This window comes from Anopheles moucheti, chromosome 3 (genome assembly GCF_943734755.1).
Source record: "Anopheles moucheti chromosome 3, idAnoMoucSN_F20_07, whole genome shotgun sequence".
Taxonomy (NCBI): domain Eukaryota; kingdom Metazoa; phylum Arthropoda; class Insecta; order Diptera; family Culicidae; genus Anopheles; species Anopheles moucheti.
This window is the reverse complement of record NC_069141.1, coordinates 11,517,575-11,533,180: the sequence shown is the minus strand read 5'-3', so window position 1 is coordinate 11,533,180 and position 15,606 is coordinate 11,517,575. Positions and strand designations below refer to the sequence as shown.

At 40.7% G+C, this 15,606-nt stretch overlaps 1 protein-coding gene across 1 annotated transcript; it reads left to right on the top strand.

Annotated features, from left to right (window-relative positions):
- The first annotated feature begins 11,462 nt into the window (after positions 1-11,462).
- Positions 11,463-12,436, top strand: LOC128305142 (uncharacterized). The gene is made up of 3 exons (XM_053042457.1): positions 11,463-11,596; positions 11,685-11,822; positions 11,899-12,436. The coding sequence occupies exons 1-3, from the start codon at positions 11,463-11,465 to the stop codon at positions 12,434-12,436; spliced, it is 810 nt and encodes a 269-aa protein (XP_052898417.1).
- The last annotated feature ends 3,170 nt before the right edge of the window (positions 12,437-15,606 follow it).

Genomic DNA, 15,606 nt, shown 5'->3' with positions numbered 1-15,606 from the left:
TTACAATATTTGGTTCGATTTATGCTGGGTAGTAGAGAGAGATGCCTGAGATGCCCGGCTGGTTGTGCAGAAACGTAGGAACAGAATATCATCGTTACGTCAAGTCGCTCTCCGCAGTGCCGGAGCAATGACGCGTGCCAATAACAACGGTCAGTACAGGGGACATCGTACCAGAAGCTAGTAAACTAGTAAATCAATTTAACCTGGGATGAAACAAATATCTACCGTAGGTGTGAACAGTTGGAGCTTCTTGCCTAAGTTGAAAGCGTTACACTTCGAATCCTGTGGCACCTGGTCGATCGACAATGAAAACACGGATGCGTAAGAATGGATAACGTACGATGGTGTATACGACGAGTGTAGCGAACCTATTTTCTAAAGTACAAAGCTAACTCTATCGACCACAGCATGGGATTGTTCCGCATGCAAACAAACAAACATTCGGAAGTATCGCGACGACTAAGAAATCCCCACCCCAGTGCGATCTGTGCATCTAACGGAAGCATACGTTCACGGACAAACATGCCGGACTGCCAACGAGAACCCGATCCGTGGTTTTCTTTAATCGGATTAACGCTTTACATCCTAATCTCATGTGCCACCAATGTACTTAATCCACTACCAACGGGAGCGGCAGCTACCTGCAGGTGGTTGATCGTACAATGATGTGCTGGTCTTGCTGGTGGACAAATTAATGCCCCATCTCTCGACAAGGAGCGTAAGTGTTGAGATGGACTTTTGGTATGGTGTGGTGGTGGTGATGGTTTTGAAGTTTAATCACTTCCCATACTGTACATCAACGCACCCCAAAAGCAACACTATTGAGTACCTGTGAGTGTGAGGAAATAAAAACCCTGCAGGGCATGAAATCATATTCCCGTGCACAATTGCAGAACCCCGCAAATAGCGATGCGCACGTTCCTTGCTAATAGTAGAAGGAGATCGAATAAATGCGGTGAAGGTGGAGAGAAAAAAATACCCCGATCAGACAAGATTCATTGGAGAATCGTTTCGAACTCTCGTGTTCGTGTAGAGATGCCCAGATTACTACACTGGTTACTAAACTAGACATAAGTGCTCTAAACTGCGAACGAGAAGGAAGATGGCAGGAATGATTAACTGATCGATGCTACTAACAAGGTGCTAACAGAGACAAACAAAACGGAAGCTACGAACGCTAAAGTATATAACAATACACACGTCTAAGCTGGGAGAAGCTGAAGCGCGTATAGTGTAAGTTTAAATTTGATAAAGGCAAATGAACCCATAGTTTGTAGCGATTCGCTTTTAACTGTTTAATAAAATCAACGGCGTATACTGTAGCACAGTGTACAGAAGACGCGGTGGTTTGAAGAGCGTAGTGAGATCCATCTCTACTGATCGCCAACCAACAATTATTTACTTCGAAGAATTGAAAAAAGGATACATATGTGTATGGAGTCACCTTACTGCAAACTTAGAATAAGTGAAGTCTTAGTATAAGTATTTAGTTTTCCTCCCTGTAACGCATATAACAATATGCGTTACAGTTGTGTAACGCACTTAAGTTGAATGAATACGTACCAAAAAGAAGCAAACAAAAAAGATGAACAAACACATATACTGGTGCAAGATGAATAGAATGGAAATGAGGCTACAACAAAGCAGCAAAAAATGGGTCAAACACTAACAAAAAAAAAGTACATACATCGCGTTTTGGGCGAATCTTTCGCGAAGAATGGGCCTGCGTACGCAAAACACACAGGGTTCAATAAGACAAGCAAAACAAAACTGCAATCTAACAGCGGATCAATTATATACTGAGCAAGCAAAAAAAAAAAAAACAGAAGATTGGTACTGAACACACCACATGTAAAACTTACCTTACATACATACATTCACAAAACGATTAAGGTGTTACATATTAGGTAACAATCTAACAGAACGAACAGAGCAGCATGTTATATAATGCAAGCAAACAAAATGCGATGCAAACACAACTAATGCGGATCAACAACCAAAACCAATGAGAGGAGAGACTTTCGCGGGATTTGGCTGTGCACAAACACTATAGTAAGAGACAATTTGGCAGCATATCCCGTCCCAGTTGAATGAATCCCTAGGGACAAGATCATTTAAAAGATCGACCCTCCCCCATTCCCCTACCCAAAAACACACAATGCAGCCAACACTTTGACCAAGCGCGGTGTCAAAAGCATAAAAATCACACATCGGATACGATCACGCTATGAATGATGTCCTTTGTAGCTATAACCAGTAGTCATCTTTGTGGTAGCGGTTAGTTGTAGTGCTTGAACGTACAACTACAAACTTCCAAATGCAGACTGCAAAATAAAACAAAAAAGCAAAAAAAAAAAATTAAAAAAAACGGGCAATGAAACTTGTGCAACAAAACGACGAATACCACCTACAATAATAACAACAAAAAAAAAAAAACATAAGACAAACATAATATGTAACAACAACAAAACAAAAACAAAAGCGCACTAATTCTGCTGATGTGTAAGAGCAACAGTATTTTCTGTAAGAAAACGATTTAAGAAAACAAAACGGAAAAAGAGAATAGGTAAGACAAGAGCTGTTTTAATGTATGCCTCAATACGAGAACGCAGAAGAAGAAGAAAACAGATACAAAACAGAGAGAAAGATGGAAAAGATAAACCGTAGGCAAACACTGGAAAGGATAATACAAATAAAGAATGTAAAAGAGACGTTCTAGCAACGTGTTCCCCCTTCTTCATTACATTACACTCTTGGGGTTGCGTTTGCTCTGTGGAGAGTGTGGAGAAGCCTTAATATTACCAAAAGCGATCATGGGGGTGTCAAGGCCCCCCCCTAAAAGCAGGAGTGTACTTTAAAGCTTGCAAGTCTGCAAAACGTCCACCACAGCAAATGGGAAACAATGTTTGTAACTTAGTGCAGTTACAAAAATTTAATTTGTGGCTGATGGTTGTTTGCGTGTCGAATCTTACTGTTATGGTTTAGCGTATGTTAAGGTTGTGGGGTTAGGGAAGTGTGTTTTTTTTCTGTTTTTAAACCCTTAGTACATAACATAGATGGATAAGTTTTGCTTTAGACATTGTTTATAGCAAAAAGTGCAATTATTTTACATTCCAGTACATTCTTACAACACGGGCGATGTTTTATTTCTCACTGCCTTACGATAATGTGTAGTTATTTTGCGTTTCTCCTTACGTTACGTACTCGCAGATCTGCTTTTTATACATTTTGGTACACAAAATACGTTCGGAGGAGTCGCGATTGTTTTCCTCATTGCGCGAAACGTATACCATTGCGTCATGGAAGTGATATGAGACTGATTTGAAGCGTACGAAAGATTTGCCTCCCTTCCCACGCGCGAGGCCCTACGAATAGAATCCACTTGAAACCCAATGGAAAAATGGAGTGGAAAAGAGTGCAGTAGTGAATGGGAGAACAATATATCTGACGAAAAAGCCATCCATAAACAGTAGAACTTGATCGTTTGAAAGCCCAATCAGAGCGTTACGCGTGAAAGCTATACGTTAATCTGATGAAACCTGGTTAGCGAGCTGGGGCTTCTCGATGTATTTCTGTCGTTTTGTCCCGAATGAGGCGATGCTGGTGGAAAACACTATGCCGGACAAAAGGGCGATGCAAAACCCGCGCAACTGGCACTACGCGGGGGGTTGCGCGTATAAATCAATAATTTATTTGTGGTAAAACAAAGTGAATGAACAAAATGATAGATAAATTAATATCAACCCGGGGTGGTAGATAGTGCGCTGTAGTTGATGTATGTGTGTGTGCTCTCGTATGAGATTTGATGTGAAAAAGCTTGCAGAGGCAAGCTTCTAACCGGCATGAAAGACAAAAAAAAACAAAAGTTAGTATTAAGCAATTGGAAACGAATGTACTACGAAGAACAATGTTAGACCGCGGTTGAAAACTTGTGACATTTTGTTTATATATAACTATACATATGTGAGTAAGATAAACAATTTTGCAATAAGCGACTTGTAGGCGTACATATAACGGATAAGAGTGAAACCAAAATGGTGCGGACAACAAAATGGTGGGAAGTGGAGTAAAAATGCTGGTGGGAAGTGGAGGAGTGTAACAGTAGCCAACACGCGCGCATTGTACGTTTATAAGTTTTTGATTTGCCTTCAATAATAACGAGCCGACTACATCCCCAGGAAGCCTTAGCATCTGGGTATGACCGCTCACCTGGAGAGAAAACAGCACTAAAAATATTTAAAAGAAACGAAACTACTAAATAAAGCTAGATAATTACTTGTGTGTAATAATAATAAACCGATTGCAGAAGGGCCACAAAACACGATCCGATGTGTCACATCCTAGTGTATAACGCACAGCCCGGAATGCTGGGAGAACGCAAGAAACGAAAATAAAAAAAAAATCTTGAGCACTGAAGAAAGGGAAAAAAACTACGGATGGTTAAGTTAAATACAAACAGTAAGCGGACACATAAATGATCCTTGTTTTATGGTAAAACCAAACATCAAAACTTAAAACAAAGAAACACATAAATAACAACAAAGCAACAAATGTTAAAATGGCAAACAAATGCAAACTGTCATCACACAATACAATAAGAAATTCTAAACAATTTACACACACACAGACACATGAATGTCACACGCATCGTGATCGTAGAGTCGATCGCAGAGTTGCAAAGTTCTAAAGATGCATTACAAGATGTGCTCACAATTCATCACATAATCATATTTTAACGACAACCAAATCAATAAAACAAGGAAAAAGATGTAAAGTAAACCAACCTTCCCCCTGAAACCAACAATAATACTCCCAGAAAAGGGTGCACGAGCTGCGGAAGCAAGTGGGAGGAAAAACTTCTTTAAATTACACGAAGCAGTTGATCAGAGAGCGATATTTTTTGTAATACACTGCGTTAATGTTGGTTTGTTTCAGCAAATGCCTGCTGCTTTTCTCGCACGTAAGATGTGCCAAAATGGGGGGGAAAACTTTCGGTCTGCCGAAGGGCTCTGCAATATTTCCATCATCATTCCATACACCTAGTCGCTACATAAAATCAATCACATTCGATAATCAAACTTTCATTACCTCTCCGACGAAGCTTCGATAAAGCAAGACTACAACACTACAAAAGCAATAGCGCGCGAGCATTACTGTTTTGGGGAGGAAACTGCTGCATTACACTACGACGCATCGATGCTTCTTTTTATAAACAAGGTGGCAAGAGCGAAAGCTAGTCAAAATTTTGTCAAATTATTACACACATTTAGTAGCAGCAGTAGCAGGCAGTATACACGACGAACCGTTTGTTGATATTTGACCTCTTTTTTGATGTATGTGAAATGTATTCCACATGCTGGATTTGATTCAAAGATATTAAGCGTATCGATCGAGCCATCGATCGGCAAAGCACACAAAAATACAGGCTTTCCAATTTAGATGGCTAGTGGCCGCATCCTCCAGTGTTCTTTGTGAAGAAAGTGGGGAGAAATTATTTAACAATTCCTTTTTAATTTACTTTGACTGCTTCTCCGGTAGGTCGCCCGAATGGTGTACGCCCAAACTATTTATCAGTCCTAGAGGAAGGCAATGTGCGATAAAAAAAAACACAATATATATATATAAATGAGCGATTCAGTGTTTCAGCTTCAGCTTTAATAATACAAAGACTTGATCTTATCTTCAATCCTCCTAAACCATTAACGAACTTTATCTGTCCCGTGTGTGTTTATATCTAGTGCAGTAACAAAAACCAAAATAAAAAATGAAAAATTTAACAACAAAAAAACAAAAAAAAAAATGAAACAAACCAAACTTTCAAATATACGTGAACGTTTCGATGTGTGTTATTGAACGATTACGCAAATAAAAACAAAACTGTGTACACCGTTTCGCTCGCTGTTTTAGTGGAGGAACCCGTCGTTCCGAGCCGGTGTGTTTGAGCCCTAATGAAGTAGATAAATGTGAACAATTTTTAGGTGTCATAGCTGGGATAGTTTTTTTTCTCTCTCTGCATTCTCTTCGTTGTGTAAGCATGTACACAAAAAAAAACACACACACACACACAGTTTTACAACAACAAAAAATACAAACTTTGCGCCCACCACTCCCCTTTTTCCTCACAACTGTTGGATCAATCAAATCGATGTGTTGTCGTACTTTTATAAGATTAAATTCGTAAACATAGCGAGAAGGAGGGAGAAAAAGAAAACAACAAAACAAAAGCCAATCTACTCTATAAGCAAAGCCACAACAAAATGTAACACAAATGCAATTGTGCATAAACGCAGAAGAAGGAAGAAGGCAAAGAAGAGAAGAAGGAAAAAAAACAGTTTACAAACCAAACAAATCGATGCAGAAAAATTATATATATATATATAAATGATACGTATGTAAGTGTATTTCAGCCTTCCTGTTGTTGGAACAATTTCCTAAAAGTAAAAAAAAGAGAAAAAAAAACATCAATAAAGGCAGACAAAATGACGTGCAAGTGATAAATAATTGTGAATCATATTATATACTATACTATATATATATATACATGAAATCTATCTCTAAATGTGTGAACTCTAATGTAAACAAATAGTATGTAAAGGATTTGGAGGGAGGAGAATCTAACTCTCGCTCTCCCTCTATCCTATCTCTTTTTCGCTCTTCGTGGCATTGATGTCAGTTTTTTCGCAATATCTTCTCACATAAAAAAGAACACCCCGAAACGAAAAACTTACCTACATTATCTTTCGAATCTATTTTTGTATTCCAGACTAAATGTAATATCATCATTATACACAAAAAAAAGCATCCTAAAAACAAATATATATATATACATAATAAAAAATATATACAAATAACATTTTTCAAAACAAAGAAAAAAACAACCATCACATCGGTTAAACCGGTTAAGGCGAAAGGGACACACAAAAGTAAAATACAAAACGAGATAACGATCCAACCAAACGCGTTAGCGCGGACCAGCAACGAACAAGATAGGCTAAATGTGTGGTATCAATATGCGGGTGGGCCGCACCATGCATCCTGCCGCCATACTCAATGTCATTTCTTATCGTAACGAACCTAAAACTGATATTTATATATGTGTTCTCGTACTGATGTAGTCAACATTATGGTAGCAAATTGAATGCGTTCACCACCATCCTTCGCTCTGGTTGAAGCAGGGACACCACATGTATCACAGTCGAATTTGAAAGTTGAAGTTGAAAAAGAATGAATCCTGTAAGACAAGAAAAAAAAGAAACAATAAAAGTTTAGCAAACATACAAACACACGACACAAAACAATGGACGAAGAAAGATGTTTTTAAGCAAAAAAAATGTTAGAAGAAAACAAAACAAAAAAAGGATAATAAAGTTGTAAACACACAAGAGAAACCTGCACTAAACAGCAAACATTCTTCCCCAAACGGGATAAGTAAAAGCTATAAAACAGATGAAAATGAACAATGATTGGATTATACCGTTCCAGTCAAACAAATCAAACAACAGACAAACAAACATGAATGTGACTCCGAAACTCTCAAAGATTGAAGTTGATAAGTAGACAGACCTATACATATATACATAGATGTATGGTGTATGTAACTTCTACAGCAAATCTTTCAAACAAAACAACAAAAAAAAAAGAAACGCGATAAATGTGACCAATCAAAATGAGATAATTTTAGTAAATTACAATAATTAGCATGGTGGGTAATACTTCTTATACAGATAGTGTTGGTTAATACGTGGTAATTAATTCGTAGTAACTTAAAAAAAAATGGATCGTAGTAACCCATTGGGAAACGACAAAAGAAAGGAACATATACTAATGTAAGCCACCAAAACCATACAAAAAGGAAACAAAACGTCATTTCTGACATAACAGACTCACACTGTTTATGGGTGCGGTTTAGATACTAAGGCACGCTAAATAGATTGAACAAATACAAATACATATATATATATTTTTTCTTATTTTACAATAAATAATGTCGACGTGATGGTGACGAAGAGCAAGAAAACTGGAGTGTAGAGAATGTTGCAATCGAAAATTATATACGAAACACAAATGGGACAGACCGGCAAATGACCGGTGACTGACAAGTGAATGTGAAATAAACTTTAATCTATAACATAATATGTCACGTGATCGTACTTTAAGTGGACGATATATGCAGCAGCGCAATAGCAAAGGCGGGAGAAGAACTCAAACAAAAAACAAAAAACAAAACCACACAAAACTCTGAGTAATATGAAAACGCTTTAATGTATTGAGTCGATAAGCCAGCAGCAAAAAGAAAAAAAACGAGGATGGTGTTGCGAGTTGATTACCTTATTTCCAATTTCTTGCCATTGAAGGTAGCGCGGGGACTGTATTACTGAGGCATAAACATATGAGTGATACTCATTTACAAGGGAAAATATTTAAACAAAAATAAACACGTAACGTAAATATGAAAAATGCAATGACCGAAGTATGGCGGAATGTTGTCGCGGATGGAGCTGCTAGCAATGATGGGAAGGAATGGGAATGTGTTCATGATAAAGGTGTATGTGATTGCAAAATAGATAAAGCTGTTTGTGCAAAGGCTAGGCAATGCATTTCTAGGATGTAAGTTTGGTGTGGACAGTATGATATTCGTTAATGCAATGTTTTTGGTTGATGGTGGGTTGAAGTGACCCATCGAGAGCAAGAATGGATTGAATGGAAGGAAAAAAACACACACACGTGATTAGTTAACCAAATCCATGCAATGGGTGCAAAAAAAAAAAAACAAGCGACACAAGTATAAACGGTAAATACGAGCAATGAATAGCACACAGGGCATATGTATTTTGCATAGGCGCAGAACCGCGGCGACACATAAAGATAAACGCTGGGATGCGGGATAATAAATAAATAGTGAAATAGTCATGTGATGTGTATTTGATATAGAGTTACAAATTGAGCATAAGCATCTTAGCAATTGGTACATAACAACATAACCAGCCAACATTTGCGTTTACCGAACCGAAAGGAAACTTCGGTAAGGGGAAAAGAAAACGTATTCCAACAGCAAAACCAGCTACCTAACTGTAGAACGCTTCGAGAGTAGAAATACTACAAAAAAACACATACCACACACAAAACCACAATGCAATTCAACAATACAAACCACAAATTTTGGTAGAACCTTCGCCACCGATCCAATCCACTCAACAAAAAAGGAGGATAAAATGAAAGACAAAAAGGTAACGAATGCACTAAAGTAGAACAGAGGAAAGCATTAAAAAGTGTGTGTATGTGACTGGGCCCCCTGAGCAGGAGAGACGGGCAGGACAGGGCAGTAAACATTTAAATGACTAAATTTGATAAGTTTGACGCGATTGCGCAAATCAACCTACAACAAATGAAACTAGTGAATAGTTGTGAGCAGAAAAACAAGCAAAACAAATATCAATGTAACCGTAATTGTACTCGTTGATTGACAAATAAAGCATATTAAACCAACAAATTTGTACTGGCTTTGACTGTGTTGAGTAATAAAAAAATGTAGGTTCAGCAAGATCCGATCCGAAGGCATTTGTAAAATCTTGCTGATCAACGACAAAAAATTAACTGTCCATTTGAATTTTTCCATCACTACACGTTTTCCAAGTTGACAGCTGTAACGCATACGGGCAGGTAACGCAACGGTTGCTGAACACCGTTACAGGGGTAATTTTTTGAATTGTGTACGTTGGGTTATTTTGACGGTTCGTTCAAAATTTTCCCGCCAACGTAGATGGCACATGTCTTGCAGCGCCACATGTTTACTGTATTTTTTTTTTAAAAAGAAATGTTTTCACGGGTTTTCATAGCATAGAAATTTTTCATTAAATCTATTTTACGATTGTAAATAACTCGTTCCTATAGAAAAAAAAACCTCCCTACATTTTCGTATATTCTACGGTTTAAATCGCTCCATCGAATTCTAACTCTGTCCTATTTGCAATCAAAGCTCGTTCTTGTGTATTTTTCCATTGCGTTTTGAGAAATGTAATTGATATGTAAAAATATCGAAAAATATTGTTTTGAAATGAAAAAGTACATTACTCGTACTACGTAATTTTTCGTAGCACATTTTCGTCTATTACGTTGCGGTTGAAACATTTTTATCAAACGTGTTTACACACCGTGCTGCCGATTGTGAATAACTTTCTTTGTCTGCCGATCCCAGACGGAAATGCATCGGGTTCCCCACTGATTTCCGTCGCTTATCTCGCCTGTCGCGGAATTATTTGCACTGCTGCGGTGTCTGCGTGGTGTGTAGGATGAATGTTCGCTTTCCTCCCAATTTAATTTCCCGAGCGCACACCTCTGGGCTACCTCCTGCCCTGCAGTGAATAAAAAAATGGGTCATTTCGCAACGCGCAACACATTTGACGCAATTGGACAGCACCATCATCCGAACCGCGTGTGAGGTAGGTCGCGACTGAAACCTGGGCGGGGTTGCATGTAACTTGAGCGTTTGGCTAACAACAACAATAACAGAAGAAGAAAAAATGGAGAGTGATAAATAAATCGTGTAACCTCCACACGGCTGTGTCTGGTGCGTTAGAACAAAGAACTGCTGCTGCGGCGGGGTTTGTTCCTGCACCGACCTAGATTGATAGAGACCGCAGCAAATAAACATCAAAAAAAGCTGAAGGAAGATGGGTAAAAATAACAGCCATGGGATGGACGCGGCATTGGTTTTTCTTTTGCGTCCCGCTTGCCGTCTTGCCGTCATTGCAGCACTGGCTGGCCGAACGGGACCGGATGGGATGCGAACCAATTACTGACCTGCGCAGCATGAAAGCTTTGTTTGGTGGTTGTCTGAATTCGTCAAAGGTCAATATAACTATAAATAACGATAGGATCTAATGTAGAGGTTATTTAATATACGCTTAATATTATTACACGCAATCAATATGTTAACAAAGCTGTCAAAAATGCATTCCAAAAGGTGTGCCACGTCACCATCAACAACCAACTGTAGCCGTATGAAAGCACCTCCCGCCGTACAATTTGCTGCCGTAGAATCTTCATTCTTATCACCTTGAAATAGTTCGGCAATGAGCCGTATCGTTTGATCTCCATTAGAGCCGTACATCGTAATAATACTGCTGTGATGTGTATCTTTCGGTAAAAACCAAATGGCACCAAAAAACGAAAAATATATTGGTGGGGTATCAAAAATTTCCTGAATTTTGTGACAGTAACATTGATAAGAAACCACTGACCGTCGGATGTTTGGGACCGAAACATGGTGAAATCGTGCAATTTCGACTTGAATTTGATGTCCGCCCTGCACCGGTACACGGCGCAGTAAGTTGTGCCGCGGAAGGTAGCATAGGCAATAGATTGGTGTTGTTTGGTGTCTAAGTTTGGAGGATGTGCTTGAAATTTGTAGTGACATTAGGAACGTGTGATTTTAAGCAGAAAGGTCGAAGTACGGTTGGATAATGGAGCTACAGAATCAGATATATCTGATGGTAGCCGTGTTTGGAGGGATGACCGCGTTGCTTCTGGTTCTAACCGTTATGCTCGCAGTGTACGTGAAGAAAACGCGAACACTGCTGGAAGACTACAAGCTGGGGTATAATGTTGTTTGTTTTTTGCGCGCGTGTGTGTGTGTGTGTAGTGTCAAAACTGTCTCAGAATTATTACTCTTCTTCTATATTTAGACATACCGGTGACACATCGCATCCGAATGGGATGAATAACGGTGATAGACGAGATCGAAGGCGGATGGACGCCCAGCATGGCTACCCGATGGATGTGTTTGGCCATGGAATGGGACCCAAGGGTGACCAGACGAAAGCGTAATAAAAGCTGGACAATCAAATTGTGAGATGGTTCAGGAAAAATGATCGCCTAACATCGCTACTTTAATTCCAGTCGCAACGATTACATGCACAACGGGAGAAACATCAACGGCAATCGACACCATGCATCGGGACCCTATCGGAACGATGTCGAAGGTATGGGGTATATGGGTGGGAAGCGGGGTGGAGAGAAGCCAATGAAACCCAATCCACCCCACAAGCCACCCCGTAGTCAGGCCAGCGTGGAAGACTCGGCGCTTGAGCTGGAGGTGGCCAACATCTTCGATATGGACGAGCTGGACGAGGAGGACCTGTCGGACTTTAACAGTGGCCCTAGCGGCCACGGTGATGGGAAGGACCCTTCCGGGCGGTACATGGCGAACGGGGCGGACGGACCGGCCGGACGGCCGAAGCGGCCGGCTACCGGACCTCAGTACGACCGGGAAATGGGCCGGAACGGTGCCAACGAAGGTCGCAGCAATCGGTTCCAAAACCCACACGCGGCCATGAAGCCGAAGGGTGGTGGCAATGCGCGCGGGTTCGCGGGTAACGATGGGACGGGCGGGAAGCAGAACCAGGGATACTTCGACGATAGGGGTAGCATGTACTGATAAGCGGTGTGACATTGGGTGCGAAATGATAGGGGTTTTGTTTTGAAAGTTAGCACTCTTTTTAGATTTGTACGATTTCTTGCTGTAACGTCTCTGGTACCGGTGGATGTAAACTGAGAAAGAACAAAGAAACGATGTATTAAAAGGAAGAACGCATAAGAGAGATTTAAAATTAAACTACAACTGTACTACTAGCGTTAATTTCACTCAGTTGGTATCTAGCTGTCAAACTGACAGCTGGCTCATGTAGCTGTTAAACGCTGATAGCTGGCTCATCTAGCTGTCAAAATGACAGCGCGAAGCATAACAATTAGTATCTTAGCAACCGAACATTAAAACAATTGACGGTGAGGTAGTGGTTTAGTGTTTATTGTTTTATCTGTTTTACAGTATTATCAAATTAACTCGAATCAACGCGAGAAATGTTGTTTCAATTCAGTTGCATTCAATCAAAGTAATGCGACTGCAATGCGCGCACACTGGTGTGGGAACGGGAACATTATAATGTTACGTCGCGAAAAAGGGAGTATGGAGGGCGAGTAACTTTTGTTACCTACCCTTGTTCTTGCCCCACATGCATACACCTATCCCCGCAAAGCTTCACTCACTCTTATGATTGTGCCCAGCCGCGACGAAAGCGAACCCCTCAGATCGGGGGTTGAATTGAATAAATGGTACAGCGGGGGAGACAACAAAGCGGAGGGATGTGGCACGGACACCACCGAAGGGAACGATGACCGGCATGACCGTAACAGACGGTGACCTAATTTTGCGTCTGCTCCCGGTGGCCTTTTGTTATGAAAAAAAACACACACACACACACACCTCCAGAACGGATCTCGGGATGGCGAAAAATGGAGAGCTCTTTGTGCTGCACTTCTTCCAGGGAGTGCATTTGCAAATAAAATTGAACGGGAACGTATTACACCCGGACGTATAGGCGTGAAATTTCATCACATTGAAGTTGCCATAATTTTTTTATAGCAAATCGAACGCTCCTCACAAATGTCGTCTAAATGCAATTGCACCCCTGTCGAGCCTTTTCGGTTACGATCGCTTATCGTTTATCGCTAGACTGCGTTAGAGAGGACCATTTTGCTATCGGTCATTGTTGTAATCCCGCTTCCCTGGGGGGAAGAGGACTCCCTCATTATCACCACACTCACACACGAGTGCACAAAGTGTCCGAATTTTGGGATTTCCATCGGTGCATTCATTTACCAGTGTCATGGTCTGGTTTCGATTCACCTGCTATCTCGCACCGGACTGGGAAGTTCATCGAACTCATCACCTGTCCCACCGTCATCGGTACCGAAATTGCATCGCCTATCTTAAAAAATACAGAAAGCAAATTCGAATACATACACTGAAGTGGGTGTAGAAATGTTATTTACAGTTCCTATTATACCATTGAAGGGGATTTTTTTTTCAGTTTGCCTTTTTGTAGGATTGATTTACTACCCTTCCCTTTTCCTCAGCTTCCCGAAGATCAGTCCAGTTTAACGTTCGAAGGTTTGCAGGGTTTTCCGAGATGGTATGGTAAAGTTTGGAACCACTTGTGGATCTTTTCATGTTGTAGTGGAATTGGTCAAAATGGATATGGAAAGTTTTCTGCACTTGCACCTCTACATATTCCATTTCCACTTGCAAACAATGGCGACAGCTTTTGCTACCTCTACTCGAAAACCCCTGCATATGTGCAGCTTCAAATTTTGCTATCTTTCCTGGCGTCCCCGGTTTAAAGCAGGTTCGTACCGATCAACAAAATACAAGAAACAAAAGTATATCTGTACGTAGTGCGAGCAGAGTGGAGTAGAACAAAACAGAAACAGAATAAAAAAAAAGTAATGCAAAATTTGTTTCCCGTCATGGAAAATTCCACACGCTATTTTTTTTGCCGTTGTTGTTGTGGTGTTTACTTTTGAGACCTACTTTTACCGTGCAGCAGCAGTGGTGCAAATGGTTGCATAAAAAAAATGCACCCCACCGTATACAATGCACCCGTCCAGTTCGTTTGCGTGCGTTCGGATGTAAGTATTTTGGGGTGGAAGCAGTTCGATTTTTTGTTTGTAGGGTTTCTTTCTTCTCTCACACACCCATACACGGCGCATGGAAAATGTGATGTTTACTTGATCACTTATCTCATCACGTCAGTTGCCAGGCGCATGCACCACTCCCCTCCCCTTGCTGCATTTCATTGAGGGGGGAGTTTGTTGGGGTGGCTTTTGAGGGGCGGCGAGAGAGTTTCCTTTTTCTTTATTCTTTACCCATTCCCGAAAACCCGCCGCCAAACGTTGGCGTTTTGTTGTGAATATTTTTGCCAGCGCTCAATCCCTTAAAACGGGGTCACTTCCATTCCGGGTGCGGTTTCGGCGACCCTACGGAATTGTGGCTTGGGGTATGAGTGTGTTCATTGTTGTTGAAATGAAGATGCTTTTTTTTACATCACCAACCATCATTGAGTGTTTGTGCCTTTTTGCGTACACCGATTCGATTCGACCACAAGTCGGTTTCACTTGTTGCGAATATTTATTTGGGACCTTATGTCAGCTCTCGCCTGTTTCTGTCTTGATTATCGAATATTGGGTAGATTTCACATCCCGCGGTGCAGCAATAATGACTGACTTGCCGTGTTGCATGAGTGTTGTTATCTGTGTGCACATGTGAAAGATTATCTCAACGGCCCGGAAGCCTTGATGAAATGTGTCATGCGTTGGGAACGCACATGTAGGTATTTGCGTTGTGGCAGTGAAATGAGGTCAGTTTGGTGCATACAGTGTGCAGTGTTCTTTTTCACTCGCGATTCATGTCTAGCTGTTGGTCGTACCATTTCCTCCTCTTCAAGGATCATCGTTATCAGATATGTGAGTTAAATAGGGAACGATTGGTATAACCGAGACGAATAAAAGAAATGGAAATGCAGACTTTCAAAATGTAGCGTAAAAATGATAATATTTCAAATTATTTCCCTCTTGTTAGACCCATTAACCATAGCCTCAAACACTCTCGCAACAACAGATGAAAGTAATTTCCTCGATTGGCATTTCCCGACCTCATCGCAGACCCCTGGACCGTGTGACGGGTTCAGGCGGCGCTAGGCGATAGCAGAGACCGGCATTGAATTATTCAAACCGGCACACACTTGACCCAATTCCCGGCCCCGACTGAGG

Coding starts and splice junctions, on each gene's coding strand:
- LOC128305142 (XM_053042457.1), top strand. CDS start 11,463: ATGGAGCTACAGAATCAGATATATCTGATGGTAGCCGTGTTTGGAGGG. Junction 11,597..11,684: donor CTGGAAGACTACAAGCTGGG/GTATAATGTTGT, acceptor TTCTATATTTAG/ACATACCGGTGACACATCGC. Junction 11,823..11,898: donor AAGGGTGACCAGACGAAAGC/GTAATAAAAGCT, acceptor CTTTAATTCCAG/TCGCAACGATTACATGCACA.